At 43.6% G+C, this 20,724-nt stretch overlaps 1 protein-coding gene across 4 annotated transcripts in view; it reads right to left on the minus strand.

Moving 5' to 3' along the window:
- RAPGEF6 (Rap guanine nucleotide exchange factor 6) overlaps positions 1-20,493 on the minus strand; it is a 139,245-nt gene extending 118,752 nt beyond the window's left edge. For all 4 annotated transcript variants that reach the window (XM_083181897.1, XM_083181895.1, XM_083181896.1 and 1 more), the window contains exon 1: positions 19,850-20,493. In XM_083181897.1, the coding sequence (XP_083038023.1) occupies positions 19,850-19,903 (54 nt within the window). In that variant the 5' untranslated portion in view covers positions 19,904-20,493. The remainder of the gene's footprint in view (positions 1-19,849) is intronic.
- Between the last annotated feature and the right edge of the window lie 231 nt (positions 20,494-20,724).

A 20,724-nucleotide genomic window follows, 5' to 3' on the forward strand; every position in this document is an offset into this window, starting at 1 on the left:
TATTAGCTACAACTCTTCAATTTCCTTTTCGGCCCCAGCTTACAAAAATGTGCCCTGACACTGGAGATAGTACTAACAGGCAAGGAAAGGAATAGAGGTATAGTAGAAGTCATCTAGCACAGTCTACTATACCTCTTATTCATTTCAATGTGCTTTTCTATTTTGAGGACACATTGCCAGTTATGGGCATAAGAGTCTGTGGGGGCAGCACTCCAAGCAGGCAGATGAATGCATTATGTAAAACGAATTAAGTGGTGCCCTCCAGGCTGACAGTGTCACTGTCACAATGTAGAAGTTTTATGGATCGGCGGTACTGGCAAACAAAAAGACACCAGGCATATTTACAAGCCAATGTTTCAGAGCCAGGTGGCCACTTTATCAAGGTGCAAGTGTGAATCAAGGTTCACACTTGCACCTTGATTAAAGGGCCACTCGGCTCTGAAACGTTGGCTTGTAAATATGCGTGGTGTCTTTTTGTTTGCGAGTGCCGCCGATCCATAAAACTTCTAGATAGAGAGAGAGCAGCAAGGGGGGAGTGTGGGGGGGGGGCGACACTCCCAGCGCAGCTTCTAAACCGTTTGATGCAGTGATTGTAGTGCCACACTCCCCCCTGCTGCTCTGTATACATTGTTCTACATACAGAGGCAGAACTCTGGGAGGCAATGGAGTCATCTGCCGCCGGGCTCCTGCTCCCAAGGGGGCACCTCTCTTCTCCCTGGAAGTTTAAATCAGTTATTTAAAAGCCAACGATATTGCTTCTGTGGCTGAGTTCTGAAATATATGTGTTCTCTATCTATCTATCTATCTAAACAGAAATATATATATTTTATATAAGGTTATATAGGGGTGCGTGTTTGTGTGTGTGTGTTTGTGGGGGCACCAATATATATCTTGCCTCCGGGCAACTGGAACGAACTTATGCCACTGTCTACATATGAGGGCAACCAGCTAAGTACATAATTATATTACTATAATTTTCTATCTATATATTTCCACATTTTTGCCCCCTTATACAGTGGCGGCCATCTTTAATTATTTGTATGCTTTATTGGTGATTTACTTTTTCTATGGTCTTGATCTGAGCAAACGTTGGTTGACACCTTGCTTGGACATAATGACACTAGGCATTAGGTGCAGTGGTACTTGTGTATTTTGGCGGCGCCCCCGATGTCCATCGTACGATGAACGGATCGCATCGCATCGCATGCCATGTACCCGATGGCATGCGATGCGATTTTGACCCCCTATACGATAAAAAATCGTATAAGCACCCTAAAGGGTGCTTTTGAGCACCCTAATGGGTGCTTACAATGTTAAATGCACCCCCACGCCACCCCCCCACTATAAACGTGAACCCGAAGCGTGGCGAGCGCAGCGAGCCCGCGAGGGGCGGCGGTACGCGTCCTACGACCTTTTCATACCCCCACTATCCACGTCGGCGTGGAGTTGAGAATAGAATAGTGTGGCGAGCGCAGCGAGCCACCGAGCCCGAAGCGTGGCGAGCGCAGCGAGCGCAACAAGCCCCGCGAGGGGACGCGGATACCTTCACAGGTAAACGCGTCCCTTCGCGGGCTTCACAGGTATCTGCTTCCCCGCGCGGGGCTCGCTGCGATCGCCACGCTTCGGGCTCGGTGGCTCGCTGCGCTCGCCACACTATTCTATTCTCAACTCGACGACGTGGATAGTGGGGGTATGAAAAGGTCGTAGGACGTGTACCGCCGGCACTCGCCACGCTTCAGGTTCACGTTTATAGTGGGGGGGTGGCGTGGGGGTGCATTTAACATTGTAAGCACCCATTAGGGTGCTTAACATTGTATAAGCAATTATTAGGGTGCTTATACAATGTTTAATCGCATCGCATTGCATCGTATGGCATTGTATGCCATGTACAATGGCATACAATTTGAAAATTGTATGCCATCGTGCACTATCGTACGATATCGCGTTGCATCGCATACCATCGTATGCGTTATGGTATGCGATGCGATGGGCGCCGCCAAAATACACAAGTACTGGTGCAGTTCACGTTTTGTTACCAGAAAGGAAACAGTGGGCGAAATGTAATGGGAGGCGATATTTTTTTTTTGGGGGGGGGGGGGGGGGCGGGGGGTTTCCGCAAAATATGCAGTTTTCGGGCATTTCCTGAAAATCGCATATTTGATAGGGTGCGATTTGCGGCAAAAATCACACTTTTTGTCGCGAAATCGCAAATATTGAAGTGGTAATTTTTAGTCACACTTCAATTCGCATCCAGATGTTTTCCCATTGGAAAGCATCTAACTCGCACATGTAATAGGGTGCGATTTTTGGTAAAGGTTACCAAAAATCACAAAAAAATTAGACCAGGTTCTGGCTGGCGAGTTTGACAGAACCATGCACAGATCATTGTGATCTGTGCATGGTTCTGTCCAAAAAAAAAGGGTTAAAATTAAAAAACGGGAAAAAAATGCGTGGGGTCCCCCCTCCTGAGCATAACCAGCCCCGAGCTGAAAGAGCCGGTCCTGGTTTCATAAAATCACAGAAACAAGCAAGTCGGGGTTCTGTGTATTTTATAAAACCAGCACCAGGCTCAAGGGCCGGTCCTGGTTCCCAAAATACGGGGGACAAAATGAGTAGGGGTCCCCCGTATTTCAAGAACCAGCACCGGGCCCAACCAGCCAGCAGGGTAATGCCACAGCCGGGGGGGGGGGGACTTTTTATACAAGTCCCCCCGGCCAAAGCATTGACCCCCTGACCGGTCAGCATGGGCAGGGGTCCTGGGGAAGTGGTGACCCCCCCAAAGAAGGGATCCCCCCCTCCAGAACTTACCTGCCCATGCTGAAGCCCGGGGCTGTCCTCGATGCCCCTGGGCGGTGGGCATCGAGCTGATACTGGTGTAAAAAAATAGATGAAAAACTATTATCTTATACCGTGGAACTATGAGTCCCAGCAAGCCTCCCCCGCATGCTGGGACTTGGAGAACCACAAGTCCCAGCATGCGGGGCATTAAAGGTAGTTCCACAGTAAAATAAATAGTTAAATAAACACACTGACACCCATTTAAAATAAAACTTTAATACATACAAAGCCCATACATACTGATACTTACCTATCTTGAGCCCGTAGGTAGGTCCCAGGGTCTTGATCCGGTGCCTTGTCCTGGTCCGGATCTATGTCGACATTCTTCTCCATGTCGATGTCCGTGTCGTTGTCCGGTCAGGGGTCCGAAGAAATCCATGGGGGACCTGTGGAAGGAAATCCTACTCACCCAGCTCGTCCATGGAAGGGTCTGAAGTCTTGATCCGGCGTAGTCCTGGACTTCTGTCACCTTCTGTGACACGCCGGCATCTCCATCGGCTCCCCGCATCGGACTGTCAGAGGCGCAGAGATGTTTCATCTTCCGCGCCTCTGCATAGAATGATTCTATTGGCTGCTAGGCGGCCAATCAGGAGCTGAGAAAGTCAGCTCCTGTGGTTCTCCAAGTCCCAGCATGCGGGGGAGGCTTGTTGGGACTCATAGTTCCACGGTATAAGATAATAGTTTTTCATCTATTTTTTTACACCAGTATCAGCTTGATGCCCACCGCTCAGGGGCATCCAGGACAGCCCCGGGCTTCAGCATGGGCAGGTAAGTTCTGGAGGAGGGGGGGGGGAATCCCTTCTTTGGGGGGGTCCCCACTTCCCCAGGACCCCTGCCCGTGCTGACCGGTCAGGGGGTGAATGCGTTGGCCGGGGGGACTTGTATAAAAAGTCTCCCCCCGGCTGTGGCATTACCCTGCTGGCTGGTTGGGCCCGGTGCTGGTTCTTGAAATACGGGGGACCCCTACTCATTTTGTCCCCCGTATTTTGGGAACCAGGACCAGCCCTTGAGCCTGGTGCTGGTTTTATAAAATACACAGAACCCCGATTTGCTTGTTTCTGTGATTTTATGAAACCAGGACCGGCTCTTTCAGCCCGGGGCTGGTTATGCTCAGGAGGGGGGACCCCCCGCCGTTTTTTTTTTCTTTTTTTTTTTTTTTACACAAAATCGCATGTTTGAAAATGCGCACATTTTCATGACTGAAAATGAGCACATTTTCATGACTAAAATTCGCCCGAAAACGCACCATATCGCACTTTTTTGCCGCAAATTTGCATCTCATTACATATGCGAATTCGCGGCAAAAAAATTGATTTTTAAAGGTGCGATTTGGTGCGATTTTTTTCTAACGAAAAAAAAACGCACCCTATGACATTTCGTCCAGTATGTTTCTTGGATGTTAAGATTAAATTGATCAATGGCCACATTGAGACTGGACTCCATATTAAGAAGACCGATCGCAATTCTGTATTGTTGCATGATAGCTGTCCCCCATTGCCGCTGTGACTAGGATTCCAGTATTCACAAATGTTACGCATCAGACACATCATCAATGACCCAACAGAAACCATCATGGCACTGGATGAGATGATTGAGCTTTTTCTCAGCGGGGATATCATTTGACCGATGTATTGTCAGCTATGGATCGTCAGTTTATGAAGATAAAAATTGTGGGACAAATGCAGGGCCGGATTAACAATGGGCCTGATGGAGCTACAGCTCCAGGCCCATTCTCCAAATAGGCCCATTTTGTAGCTGAGGGCCAGGGCTTTCCAATGAGCCCAGCCCTGTGTCGGTAGCCCCCCGGGAACCAGAGATACCGCCAGGCAAACCTGGAACGTTTTCCACATAGGATAACATGGGACCCGCTAATTCCAACATCCACCCGATTCCAACGGCTGCCAGTTCCCCCTCTGGCATCACAGAAGCTCGAGGTTGATCTCAGTCGAACCCAAATCGCTGGGCCTTCAATCTGATACAAGTCCATATGGGTTCATTGGTTCTAGAGACATTGCGGGTAAACCAATTTTTTTTAATTTCTGATATGTAATTTCATGACTGTTCATGTTGTTTGACAGATTTCTCTGGAACCAAACGGCCCAGTTTCACGGGACCAAAATCATTCGAAGCCAACCTGTAAATGGGTCAGTTGGTTTCAAAGATATAGCTGGTTGTTTAAAGGGGGGCAGGGGTGGTTTTCTCTCCCCCTCACACCAGAAAATGCAGGGACTAGGCATATTCCCGGGTAAATCCCTGCATTTTCTGGTGTGAAAGGGGTATTATTTTAAATAGCCGGGACATGCAGTGCTCTGAATACAGACGGGCAGCCCCCTGCTCTCTACCCGGCTGTCAATGGCTGTCATTTCTGCACGGCGGCGGCTGCCCCCCAGTTACCGCAAGCATGTATTCTCTCTTGGCAATGAGCATGTAATCCCACATGGCAATGAGCATGGAACCCCTGGCAATGAGCATGGAACCCCTGGCAATGAACATTTATGTAGCATCATTTTTAATAGGCATTATGCCCCTATTTATGAAGTTTATTGTTCATTATTGCTCAATCTGTTTGGTATAATAATGTGAATTTTGCCTTAATCTGTGTGGCATAACATGAATTTTGACTCATTCCATGTGACACAATGTGTAAGAGGCAAGTACAATATAAGGGGGTTACTATTGTTAAAAACAAGAAAACCAGTATCTAGAGAGTGCTGGGAACACTCAGAATTTAACTGCTATAAAATTCTTATTTATTTGTAATATATTGCACACAAAAGAACATTAATAAAAAATGGTATATAATATACATTAATGTATAGATCCCTAAATAGTACAATTAATACAAATGTGTAAAAGAGACGGTACCACTTTGCCAATTCCTGCCAGCTAGTGGTATACTTCAATGGACCCTATTGATCATATGCTCCAATAGCCAATTAATTAGTAACCTCTCAGATTAGCATTTCCACGGGAATATAATACTTCTGGACTTTATATTTAATTTGTAAAGGTGGAAGCAGTCCAGGCAGACCCGTTTTTAGTATGAGAGAGTCGCTTGATCTGTAGCTTTATGTCTACGCATGTGGCCAAATTTAATAGGGTGAGAGTTTCAGAAAGTGAGAGATTTTGGGAGAGTTTTCCCATGTTCTTTAAAGCAGCAATCGATTACATAGCAAAAATCAACCTGGCCTTGCAGTGTAATTGATTGCTGCTTTAAAAAAAATGGGAAAACTTTACCAAAATCTCTCACTTTCTGAAACTCTCACCCTATTACATTTGGCCCATGGAGAGATAATAGCGGTCAATGATTTGAAGTTCAATATATAAAGGCACCTGTATTGTTGTCGCTTTAAGCCTCACTTATTGTGGGTATAACCTCCGATACCATATATGTGGGAACAGTCCGGCAAAACAGTGCAGCAGAGTACCTTAGTTTGTATATTCGCTGTTATTTCCCCAAACCTGACCGCAGTATCGAGACCAGCTCACTGCGTCAGGGAGCCGACCGCACGCACTCAGCTGGGGGCGGATGCTGCAGGGAATCAAGTGTCACAGCCGTTGTAGGTATAGCTACCTCTGCTCCAGACAGGTGAATGTCGGCGTTCGCTGTGCTCCGCTTGTATAGTTGTAGGTCCAGTGTCCCAAGACACTTTTAAGGAGGGGTTCTAATGGTTCTTAAGGAGGTATAATAATGTGTATTTTGGCTCAATCCATGTGGCAAAATGTGAATTTTGCATTAATCTGTGTGGCATAACATGAATTTTGACTCAAACCGTGTGTCATAGTGTGAATTTTGGCTCAGTCGGTGTGAATTTTGGCTCATTCCATGTGGCACAATGTGTAAGAGGCAAGTACAGTATAAGGGGTTACTATTGTGTTGCATGATTTGTGTAAGGGGTATATGGGGCCTTATTTTGGTTCATTCTTTCTGACAAAATCCTTCTTAGATGGGCAAAACCATGTGCACTGCAGGTGGGGCAGATGTAACATGTGCAGAGAGAATTAGATTTGGGTGGGGTTTACTTCAAAGTGAGATCTATATTGCAGTGTAAAAATAAAGCAGTCAGTATTTTCCCTGCACAGAAACAAAATTACTCACCCAAATCTAATTCTCTCTGCACATGTTACATCTGCCCCCCCTGCAGTGCACATGGTTTTGTCCAGGGCTATTTTTGTGCAGGCTCCAGCAGGAACTGTGGCCCTTATTCTAGTTCACTCTTTCTGACAAAATATTTGTTAGATGGACAAAACCATGTGCACTGCAGGTGAGGCAGGTGTAAAACCCCACCCAAATCTAATTATCTCTGCACAAGTAACACCTGCCTCACCTGCAGTGCACATGGTTTTGTCCATCTAACAAATATTTTGTCAGAAAGAGTGAACTAGAATAAGGGCCACAGTTCCTGCTAGAGCCTGCACAAAAATAGCCCTGGTTTTGTCCATCTAAGAAGGATTTTGTCAGAAAGAATGAACCAAAATAAGGCCCATGGTGTGGTAAACTTAGGTGACCACATAAATGGTGCTGAAATGTTGTCTATCAAGTTTCGGCTTTCAGTATTTTTTTATGACTGGAGTGCCGCCTCACCCCGCAAGTGTCTTAGGACATCGCCGTCCTGCGGGTGCACCTTTGGAGTGCACGCGCCAATATATTTCCCTGCATTTTTCCTATGCAAGCCCCCTGCCTTTTCCAGGCATATATAACTAGTTGAAAGTATTTGCACAAATAGAGACACACCCATGAGCAGACCACCCAACCAGAACACTGGTCACGCCCCCCACATTATTAGGTGCTGGCCACAACCCCTATTATTGCGCATAATAGGCCCTTGATCATTTTCAGCTCCAGGCCCATTTAGACCTTAATCTGGCTCTGGACAAATGTTTCTAATTCTACCATAGCAAACTAAATAAAACTTTTAATAAGCCTTCAGGTTTTTTTTTCCATATAAATGTACTTTACTGCCTATATTCTTTGAAATTAAATGAAACCACTTTGGAGCTTGTGCTGCCCTTGAGATCTTTGAGAACCCACCTTCTAAATATTTATTAAAAATACCACAAATTGCATATTGATCCAGCCGGATGCAAGGGTAAAGGGTCCTTTGTGGGCTATATGATCCAGTGAGACTGCAATACTGTTCTAGGATCAAAGGGATGTTTGAATGTACTAAAATAATACATAGAAGTTTTGTGTGAACTGTGTAGAAGGTTAGCAATAGGATAGAACAACTTATGTAGAAATAGATATAGGGGTATTACATAAACAGGGTGCAGCTCTACAAAAATAATCTTACGGAGAATGTGAGCAGGTAATCAGTGTGGATTGGAGGCACAGATATTGGGGTGCTGGATGATGTTCCAACAGTGGGGATCCCGACAGTCAGTATCCCAACTGCCGGTGCTCTGACAGGGGGATCAAGACACACAGGGGCTATTGCCTGTCAGGGCACCGGCAGTCGGGATCCCGATGATGGGATACTGACTATCGGGATCCCCACTGTCGGAACCCTATACCACTTGTTGAGACAAGTGAAGAGATATGCTGGTGTACCTTGATATATATGATATATTAGATAATATCCCTAAAGCGCCACCGAAACTCAGCCTGGATGTCAGACCTATGGAACACCAGTAACCCAAAAATAGGCAATATGGTAAACAAATTGGTATGAATTCTTGGTGCTTAGCTATAATAAAATATTCAGCTGATATATCTAAAAAAGTTTTTTGGAGGGGAAATTCATTCAAAATAAAACAAACTTTTTTAAAAAGCATATAAAAAGCATCTTTTGTGGAACAAATTACACAAGTGCACTGGTATCCTCCCAATAAAACATTGCAGTAGATTCATGCAAAATAATTTAATCAGTAGGATATACAGATGAAGCCGGCCTTGTCCTTGCTGTGGATGGCGCTTCTACCACCATCCACGCCGGCAGTCGGCATCTGCTAGGGGGCGTGCGCGTACGAGACGTCTGCGCGCCCCGTGGCAACGGAGCTCGGCGGGGATCCCCAATGCCTCCCCCGCCGTCTCCACTGGTCCCCCTCGCCGCCCCGACACCCCCCCCCCTCCGAAGCAGAGATGGGCTGGAAGATGCTGCCCAGGCACCGCAATTCTGGGACGCGCGTGCGCGTGAGACGCACGCGCGTCCCAGTCTCTATCACCGGCGCCACCAGCGCAAGGGATCTGGCGAGCGCCGGGGATAGATAAGGCCAGCTCCATCTGTACAGTAATAATAATTTTATTATATATTGCTTTCTCCAATAGGACTTAATGCGCTTAACAGATAGAATTAATTTAATACAGTACAGGAACAATAAAGTACAGAAAAGCTTTTTATAAACTATACTTTACGGAATTATGGAAATGTTTGAGTTAACAGGAAAACGAGGGTTTTAGTAGACAATCCTTTGTTAACTCTCTTTCTTTGAGGTTCATGGGACCAACAGGGATAACATCAGGGATATAGGCGATCCAGTGGACAAGGCACCAACCATTTAAGCTCTTGGGACTCTCAGGATGCACAGCTACTCTCCCCTACAACCCCACCTCCATGCTCAGCTCCTTAGTGATATTAACCAGTAGGCAGGAGGAAGAAGACAGATGATAACATACCAGTACATTTGCAGATAGATAGTGAGAGAGACTAATAACCAAGGATGAGTATGTTACACATCAATAGACCACTAGTATTCCTCAGGCTAACAATAGGGTGGGCACCCTGTGGGTCCCATTAACCTTGAAGAAATATAGTTAACAAAGGTAAGTCTACCATAACTCTCGTTTTCTTCTTTGGGATTCATGGTTCTACATTGTGGATGTTTTAAAGCAGTACTCACAGGAAGGAACTTGCCCGAGATACCAGAAGAATCTGGCAACCAAAGAAAGCATCCTTGGAGGTAGACGTATCAAAGGCAAAAAAACCTAATGAATGTGTGGATAAAGGACCACATTGCCGCTTTGCACAATTGTTTCACAGATGCCCCATGGCATGCCGCCCATGATGGTCCAACAGACCTGGTAGAATTTTTTAGATATAGAATCAGGTATCGGACCTGTAGTCTGTTAGTAAGCCTGCTTAAGTCGTATCCAGCCAGCCAAAGTTTGTTTGCTAGCTGGCCAACCACGTTTGTGAAATCCATAGAGGACAAATGATGCTTCAGATTTTCTTATTGAAGCAGTACATCCCACATAAAGTTTTAAGGCTCGAACCACATTTAGGGAATAGTTCATTGGAGATGAATCCCTAGAATTGAAAGCAGGAACTACGATTTCCTGGTTCATATGGAAGTTGGAAACCACCTTGGGAAGGTTTGTTCTGAGGACAGCCCTGTCCGTGTGAAAAATAAGAAAGGGAAGATGGCATAAAAGGGCATTAAGGTCGGATACACGTCTGGCTGATGCAATGGCAAGTGAAAAGACTGTCTTTGCAGTGAGCCATTTCAAATACATTGTTTGTAAAGCTTCAAATGGATGTTTCCCTAGAGGCACCAAAACCACTGTTAAATCCCACTGGGGCTGTTGGAGGAACTAATAAGGTGGCTGAATATATATTACTCCTTGAAAGAAAATATATATCAGGTAAAGAAACAATTTTCCATATGGGAATGGCCGAAATATGAACTTTGAGCGAGGCCAATCTTAGACCCAAATCCAGACCCCTTTGGAGAAATGGGAAGAAACAAAAAGGACTGCCCTAGGGTGGTCCGAGGGCGCTGTATATGGGGTGAGTGTCAAAAAAGCTGCTACTTAAAGGGACTGAGTGGGTCCCTAAAAAAGAGGGGAAACAATGGAGAAATGAAGTAGCGCTTACCAATGAGAAATAATCAAAGTAAAAATCATTTAATTACATATAAAATAAACATAATTCATATACACATTTAAACAATAAAATGGTACCATAAATATGGGGGGATAAAACCTCTCAAAAGGCCCTCAATGTATGCCAATGTAATTGAAAAAAAGGGATGAATAGGATCCGCTCCTATTTGTGCCGTCTGGGTACAGTCCCGAATGGAACAATAGAGTCCTTTTGGACTGGGGATGTTGGGGGTTTATTTTCCACTGGATTCAATAATACACACAAGATGAAGGTATATTTACCACTGTGTATCCCTTGGGAGATTTGTATCCATGTAGGATAGCTGTTTTTCTCCTTTTGAAGGGTGGAGGTAGATGAAATTTCCTCCTGGGTAGGAATCACGATGAATGTGGAAAAGCAGGGTGACAATGTCCCGGACAATTTATATTCCAACAATAGGGATTGGAGACGGCTGGTTGGATCCTGATGCATATAAAATAACGATGGCAGTGAGGGGCTGTGAGAGGGAGCAGCTTCCAACGCGTTTCACTGCCTCTAGGGGCAGCTTTTTCAAGGATATCATACCCTTTGGAGAAATGCAAGTATTCATGCAGTCTTGAAAAGTTTGGCATTATAATGTCTTGAAGCACACCAGGATAAGTAGGTATCCCATAGGCAAACACAGGGGGGTTTCTGGTTGCCTGGAAACCCCCCTCCATTTGGCAAGTGCATTAAATTATGACAATAGCACTGGTATATAAATGGAGCTGCCACCACATCATACAGTGTAATGGACAGAGCAGAGCTGCTGCACATGCCTAGCACATTTACTGTATGTGTGAAACTGAGCCCTCAAACATTGCAATGGATCAGAGAACTATTTTCAGGACTTTCACCACTCCTCCAGTACTTACTCTGCAGAGTGGGAGAAGTGTTAATACATTTGGAAACCCCCTTCTAAAAATCCTGCGTTTGCCACTGTATCCCATACGCTATAATATATTTTTGATGACGCCGGTTTTTGGGCCCGTTATGTTTCAGGATGGCAGACTCAAATGCCATGCTGTTAAAGACAGGCACTGCAGATCTGGATGCAGACAAGGTCCTTGACTGAGAATGTTGGGCCTGAAAGGTCATAGAAGTGGCTTGTCACGATGCGGGTAATCAAACAGACATTCTTACCATATAATTGCTTGTCCACACTGTCTCTGCACTTCAGGGCCATGTTCTGTCGGCATCCTGTACACAGTGCGGCAATCCCCTTGTGCCCATCCAGCACCACCGCATCTGCAGCTGTGCAGCATGTCTCTCCTCTCGTGCTGGGCGATAATCCTAAACTCCCTGCAGCTTCCTATGCCACCATCATAGCTCCTGGCCCCAAGTATATCTCCAAACAGACTTTCCCACCAGAGCCAAACTTGGGGGCTGCCATGTATTGACCAGTCACCTGTTTCCCCTGTGCCATTCCTGTGAGACCTGTTTCCAGTCTATCTGCCTCAGCCAATCCCCACTTCCCAGTGGGTATAAGAATCATGGGAAACTCAGTTCAAATTGCTAGTGCTTCAGTTATCTCTTGCTGATACAGCTGTATATCTCTGCTTCAGTGTGTTGGCTTCTAGCTCCAGGTATTCCAGCTCCTGTGATCCTCTGCCTCCGAGACGGGTACTTACTACAGCCAGTACCACCTAGCTGTATCGATGTTCTGTCATAATTCCTGAGTTGTCGTAGTTGCACCATCGTTCCTGAAGTATCAATGTTTTACCATTATTCCTGATCTACAGATCATCCAGTGATTCCCATCACATCAGTTTCAAAGCAAACAATCAATGTTCTATCATCGTTCCTGAACCAACTCCATCGGTATTCACAGTAACGAATTCTCCAGTATATTGCTACACCAGCCCTATGCTGGTCTTTCCTCGCCTGGTATTGTGAGCCCTGTAAAAATGGGTGAACACACCTGGCCTATGCTCTATGCCCTGGTGGTCTAGTTGAGTGCCTGTTGCAGGCAGCCATGACAACGCCAGCCACCGCTGGTGCCTTCTCCCAGACCCGCAGACAGCGATTTAAACTCTCACAGAGAGCCTTACCTAAGGAAATTCAGTGTAAATCCCTGTCAGACTTCTGATGCTTTTGCGGGCCAAGAAGATGCTATGGTAGGTTTATTTATTAGCCCAGTTAGTGAGAAAATAGATTTCACACAATTCTTTACTGTTTTGTCTGAAGAAGGCAACCGACACAACAGGTAAAGCAGATGTATTCACTAGACATGTAACATGTGCATCCACTGGAGGAGGATTCCCATTATTCACACTGATCAGAGGGAATAGGGGAACATACAACAGCTTCTTGGACACTGCCAAATAAAACTCCTGTCTCACACGGTTACACTGATGAGTAATGTGTGTGAAACATGCTATAGCTGAGGGGGTAACCCTAACAGAACCTGTCTTATATCAAGCACTCAACCACACACAAAAGCAGGTAGAAACATAACCACTGTAATGAGCACACAATCAACTGCTCAGCTGTAGTATCATTAGCAGGTAGAATAAGTGCTATGTAAAAACCTGGTTCTTTTATTAAGATAAGGTTTTTATAGGGAGAAGAAGCCTCAAAGCCTTGGATACTGCAGCTGCTCTAATGGCTGCTCGCTCACTGCTGTTTTCAGCTGCTAGGGTGGGAAACTGCAGAAAGTTTGGGCCCAGTGCTGGGGGATGGGCTACAGCCACAGCGCCCCTACCTAATCTGGCATCCATCCCCAGGTAATCATGAGCAATTAGAATATGGTGTTTGACAACAGCCTGCTGGCGCCAGTGTCAGTTCTCCCTCAAATGCCAGCAGACCGCTAATTTAAGTGAGCCACAGTCTCCTTACCTGCCTCTGATTGCTTACCACGCAGTCCTTGGGTTGCGATCACCTGCAGGTCTAGCACACTGTAAAAAAACACAGCTGAAAGACGCACATCATGAAGCCACAGCCAGTGTGGCGTCTCAGTACAAGCAGAGGGTGATGCAGCTGTAGCAGTGAATGGCAGAAAGCCTTCCAGTGCTGGCAGACCAAGTAGTTCAAGTACAAAGTAAAAATAAAACCTTTCTTGGGCTTTCTGGCAGCAGCCCCTACTGAGGAGCACCTGCTTTCTGCAGGCACCAACAAAAAACTAAGGAGTTGAGCATGGAGGCGGAGTTATAGGAGAGAGGAGCCATGTATCCTGGGAGTCCCAAGAGCTTAGCTGATTGCTTCCAGGTCAACTGGACCGCCTACAAACCTGATGTTATCCCTGTGGGACCAGGAATCCAAAAGTCTTTAGTCTGTTGTTGAAGTATTCTAGAGTGGGGGTCTTTCAAACTGCAGTAAAGTGAGTACAATAGGCTCGACCCCAGATGAATTAAGGGAGATTCTAGGTACTGCTAAAAGTCCTTCATCTACAGATCTCAGTATCTGGCTGGGACAGTATGGAATCAGAAGCTGCTTCAGGTACCTTGGGCATGAAGGGCTTTGAAACTTCATAAATTAAGTTTTAAAATGATTTGTCATTTTATGGGCAGCCATGATATACAGTATAGCATATGTTTATATTATCAAGAAGTTATCCTACCAATCTGGAGATGTTTGAGCCACAGGTGAGTATAGCAGAGTATGGTTTGGACCATGCTCTGCTTGTGGCTGCAAAGCTTGTCCAGGGAGTTGTCACTGCACAAAAGCTGTGTATGGCAGGTACTGGGCCAACACGTTTCAAGCTCCACTCGAGCTCTTCTTCAAGGCAGGAGCTCGAAACACAGCCTAAATAAATAATGACATTCTCACTATTGTCCATGAGTAGAAACTATCTTAGACCATCCAGTTTCCCAAAACATTCCTTTAGCTCCAACCTAGCCTAAGTAAACAACTCGAGTTCACAAAAGTGACACATACATTGTAACCAGACAGATCCAATGAATTTACACTACACTACTACATAGCTTCTGAAGCTCACAATTACTCTCCATCTACACATTTCTGGGTAAGATCTTCTAACTAAAAGGGCTTTCTAATGTAATTAACCACAATGACCCACAAGAAAGGCATAACCGCTACTAGAATGATAGCCACACCACCATGGCCCATACATTGCTTTATTACATAACTGTGGTACTTACTAGGCTCATTTACCATCTTGATCCTATAAAACACTCCTGACTAGAGCTCTAATATATAAAAATAATAATAGGGCCCCATGACCAGCCATACACCACCTTGTCCCTTACATGTGTAGGTTTTGCGACATTTTGTTCTTGACACCATATAGACACCTTCAGGAACCAGGCCTCTGCTACTGGCTTGACTTATTTCTCCTACATGGACCACTGGGTCTACCATATCTCATACTTCGGTACTTATGTAGTATCTGGGCGTCTGATTTAGAAATCGGATCGGATCGCATCGCATCGCATGCGACCAAATCGTATGCGATGCGATGATCAAGATTTTTCCATAGGATTCAATGTTAAAATGGTCTGAGTCCATTTTAACATAGAATTCAATGAGAAAAAGGGGTCCTTTTCCTTTCCCCACTATCCAAGTGGGCATGGAGTTGGATATAAACCTGTGGCGAGCGCAGCGAGGCGAGCGTAGCGAGCCCCGCGAGGGGACACAGAATACTTTTTAAGAAATATGCGTCCCCTCGCGGGGCTCGCTTCGCTCGCCACGCTTCGGGCTCAGTGGCTCGCTGCGCTCGCCACGCTACATAAAATCAACTCTATGCCCACTTGGATAGTGGGGAAATGAACAGGACCTTCTTAACATTGAATCCTATGCAAAATTGCATCGAATCGCATCGCATCGCATCTGATTGTATGCCTTAAGGTAAGGCATACAATCACAAAATTGGCAGCCCAGATACTACATAAGTACCCATACTTCTTTCATTATTGTAAACTCTCAAGCAAGGTAATCTACTGTGGCCTTGTGTTTGTCCACTCTTTTCCTGTTGCATGTCCTGTCGTTTTATGCTCAGGGGTTAAAGTGGGGGATGGGGTGGAACCGAGTTCCACCCCCTGTAATGGTGAGGTGGAAGTAGTTCAACCTCCACTTGGCCCTGCACAGTAATTCTAACAGAAGCATTATAGTTTGCATGGAGGTGCCAAAAACCCTACCATTGGCACTGACTCATAGGGAGGAGGGGGGGTAATTAGGTGGCAGAGGGAAATTAGTTTCACCACCACTCCAGGACCACTTTAAGCCCTGACCATTCTAAACTGTGTCTGAAATGCAATTAAAGACCTGCCTCCATTTATTTGTATTCTGCTTAACTGTAATTTTTCTTACAGGTCATTATTAAGAGGTCTAATGCCCTTTAATGGGTCACTAATGCATCCATTTATGCTTCGCTCTGTCCTGTTTATCTTTGTTTCATATCTGTTTCATATCTCTATCTATTTTCAATATACTGTATATTACTCTACTCTGTTGTGCTGCAAAATCAGTGACACATTATAATTACACTTTGATGAGGAGGATAGCGTGAGTACGGTGTCAATGCTGTTTTTTTTTTTTTTTTTTCAAATACTGTTTAGAGAGTGTATCCACACCACAGAAAAATATGATGGGTGTTTGGACCTACTAAATGCTTTAGGACTATTAGGTCAATACAAGTGAACTTAAACCCATTTTACACCTTAGCTCCATGTGAAAGGGTTAACCCGAGACCTTGGAATACAACCCGTTTTTTCAATGCATAGAGAGAGCTGTATTCAAGGTGCTTGGAGATGATACCATCTCCATGCTCCAGCAATGGTAAGCCTCAGCCCTCAGCCGTATCTTGGTTCCAGACTGTGGTGTAACCGAGGCCGCTGTGACATGGCTTTAAATTCAGGTTTATTGTTCCGAACCCAGGAGTTAGATGTAAAAGGGATATAACTTTTAAAGTCCCTGTTGTCTAGTATGGACAGTCATTAGGGTATAAATGGATACTCATCACAATAATGTCTACTATTTCACAAAAATGGCCTCCTGAACAGGTGATGGTAGACGGGAGGGGGTGTGGGGGGAGTATGAATTACCTAGGGCTCTGTGAGAGCACAGATTATAAGAGATGTGCAACCATGACCCCTATGCCGCACACATGATGCCCAATGTAGGTAAGTGGAATAGCAATGTCTTCCCCTTTGGTCACACCGCCATGCCAGCCCCCCACCCACACATCTGGGCTCATCTGAAGTCTTGGTGGCCCTTCTCCCGATTGTTGTTTGCTATGTGTTTTATTCATAGTGATGCAATTGGTTGGATTGTAAGTTTTTAGCCAACTTGCTGTGTGCACTCTGTACTGTATGTTGTCTGGCAGGGACAGTATAGTTCCACATGAAGTGAATGTGGAACGACAGGATCGGGACTTAAAGTTGTAGCAGGAATGATTAGACCTAGTCCAGGTTTTCCTAAGGATCTGATGGAATCATGGTTTGGCTAATTAACATCACCTGTGGTATCCTGTTAAAAGTCTGTTCAGAGCAGTGGGTCAAGGTTCCCAACACCAGTTAGTGGCTGGGCAATAGGCTTGGAGTGTGGGGATTATGCTAGAGATCAGAAAACCAATAAATAAATGCATGTGAGAAAGTTGAATGTACTATTCTTTTATTGGAAACAGTGCCTATAATGTGACAGGGAACCAAAGTTTTTTCAGCTTAACAAATGGGTCAGTAAGAAACATAACCAGGCACAGCTTAATATATTGTTGGAAAGATTAAACATAACAAAACTCTTTTTCCACTAATTCATACTATGGTATATATACAATGACAATGAAATATGTACATATCATACACATAAACACATAACTTTCTCTTAACAATCTGAAACATCCATCTGATATATATACACGGTTTACTACTTAAACAAACAGTAGTCTCTACATGAGTCTTGAGAATGACTATGTAGTTGATATCTACAAAGAAAACAAAAACTTAACTACAGTACTGAAGCAATTTTACAGATGCTGAAGCTTTACAACTAGTAATATTACCAATATTACCACTTATAGTGTCTGCCAGGTCCTATATTAGATATTCTCTATAGCAGTGGTATCCAACTCCAGTCCTCGAGAGCTACCAATAGTTCACATTTTCCAGACAACCTAGCTGCTGCATAGGTGCACTCATTACTCACTGACATATTTTAAAAGATCCACAGATGGAGCTAATTACTTCACTTGTGATTCTGTGAGGAGACCTGCAAAACATTAACTGTTGGTAGCTCTCGAGGACTGGAGTTGGCTACCCCAGCTCTATAGTATTTCTTTGTTCTTACTCTCAGGATTGTTAATGTCTGCATTGGTATTTTAGTGATTACAAAAAGGGCTAAGGCTACTATAAATCTAAATGTTTCTCAGTAATGCAGGGTGCATTGGAAAAAATATGTAGGCTTCAACTCTCCAATAAAATTAGATGAAGGTCATTGATGAAGAACACTTGATATGCCCTGCAAAAAGTTCCATTGTTTTATATTCAATAGTCCACCATATCAGAGACGTGCGCAGAGGTGAGGAATAGCCATACTCCAGTATGAGCTATGATTGTATAAAGTATATGAAAAAAACAGACTATATTATAAATATCTTCTTTGCATTATTCTAATCATTTATATAGTCAAAGCTCTGCAGTACAAAGTCTATGACAGGTGATGCAGTGCCTCACTTGTCGACCTTTACCCACCTTTGTATAATGCCCACATGGCCCCTTGGGCTCATATATTGTGTGCTATCTAAAAAAATAATAGTCCCATCAAACTACAACCTCCTAGACTTTTTTTGCCACCCCTTTCATTTAAATAAACTTTTTTCCTTGCGAGACCACGTTACGTTACTCTTATTTGTGTTTTAAATAAATAATGAGATTGAGGCCTATCCATTTTGTGGGTTGGCAGAGTGTACAGCACAGTGTCTACGTCTTGACAATTACTGTGGATACCATTGCACAGTATGTGGCGTTTGTATAGCGTGTGGTCCCTTCTGATATCTATTACCATCACCCCTTCATACAACTAAGGGAGATTTATGAGAAATGTCTATTTTCAGATACTTTCACACAAAAAAATGTAATAAAGGAGTCCCTATATCAATAATATTGAAACAAAATAAAAAAGGCCATAAACTCCCATAATCTTCTGTGGTCAGGTTTGATCGAACTTTACTCACTGCATATCTTTGCACCATTGCTATTTAGAGACTTTATAGTTCCTAGAGGGATTGTATTCTGGTACAGACATTTGACCTCAGCTGTAATCTGGTACATTGATTATTATTGATTGATTATTTCTTAACATTTATATTATTTATTCTGTATTTACTACTATATTTAGCTCCTTATACTGTTTTTTGAAGATCGTTTCTATTTAATTAATAGCTATTGTTATTTTTCAAGACAATTCATTAGTTATGAATTCCAGCATAATATGTATAGTAAATATTTTATTGAGCCACATTTCCCAGTTGCATTTATCAACATGTCCTTTATCTGCCCTGCAGCTCAGTGTACTTAACTAAAGTCTCCATAGAACTCCATTCTATTTCAATAAGCATTAACACTTTATTTAGGTAATGTCAAAATGTATGAGAGGTAGGGCACAGTGTAGTAACTGCTTGTGAGTAAGTGTCTTTGTTCACGTCTATGTGCTTACATCATTTTTGGGGGCTCTTAAAGCCATAATGCATTTAAGAGGCTTTGATAATGCATGTTAAACACATTTAAAGATGTGAAGACAAATAATGTTGCTGTCCTCTTTTGGAATTATTTTTGTAGCTGGCCATAGAGACAACATTTTTTGGTACTTATAGCAAAATTGTTTATTAGGCTCTTCTGATAAATGCATAATTTGTCCACCACCAATTATATATTATGTAAGGGGATAATGCACTTATGGCTGAGCTGAAAAACAAGTCATAAATCACAACCTTGATAAGCATTACGATAGTATACAATAACAATACAATACTACTGGAAGGCTGAGACGTTTTTAAAGTTGTGCAACAATGCATTAAAAAACACAGTTAAAATGTTACAAGGTGTACATACTGAATAAACAAAATAGAGTTCAAAACTAAACAAAATTGAAACCTACAGAGCTGCACAATGTATCTACAATAAAACAACATTTATGTTAATATTGTAGATATGGATTATCAAAGCACATTACTATATATACAGAGACATTAAATGAATGAAACAAAGGAATCTTACTTTTGATACCCATGGCTGGAGACAATTAGTGTAGCATCTCACGAGGAATGCCATTTCCTAGACAGGGAATGTCCTTTCTGTAGTCACCAAAATGCTACAAGGATGCCAAATAAAATGAGCTGAATTAATTCCAATCTGTAACTCCTCTGCACTGGGCTTTTCCAACAGGATATGTTAAATGCACCCTCCTTAGCAGCACATGTTTAATACTGCCGCAGATGATGTTGCATACAATGCCTTTAATTCCGATCTCAATTATCCAATCTTCATTTATGTTTCAGGTTTCCTCCTTACATGTTTCTTTCGGAGAATTGCAATGTTGCACTTTCTTATGTGAATTTTGAGCAGATTTCTTGTCCTGTTCTTCCAACATGAAGTGTCTGTTTCTTCCCTTTATATGTCTCCTCGTTGGGTGTGGATTGTTAAAAATGATGCTGCAATAATTAAAATAAATATATATATAGTGGTTTAATTTTTTTGAAAAAAAGAGCTGACTTCCAGACCTTATTTTAACAGTAAATGCTGGTAGTTTTAAAATTACTCTTTTCAGAACATCAATGAAAGAGAAAGCCGAAGTCTTCAGTCTACTACTATGTCTTTCTGTGCTAGCAGTTCCCTAAGGAGAAGCCTGTATTGATTGGATGAGCACAGCAAGATGAAATATCTACTGGGGAGGGGAGTGTGGGAGGAGAACGGAGCTAAAAGGATGACATCACCTGTATAGAAAGCCTTTAGTAGCTGCATTAGATCAATTGGCTATGGGAAGATTCAGCCAGCAGAGCATTATTATCGACCTAGACGCACATGCAACAAGACACTGAAAGCATCATCAAGATCAGTGATCACAAGTCTGCATTATTTCAGCAGCTTTTGTA

This window comes from Crinia signifera, chromosome 4, assembly GCF_055691185.1.
Source record: "Crinia signifera chromosome 4, ASM5569118v1, whole genome shotgun sequence".
Lineage (NCBI taxonomy): Eukaryota > Metazoa > Chordata > Amphibia > Anura > Myobatrachidae > Crinia > Crinia signifera.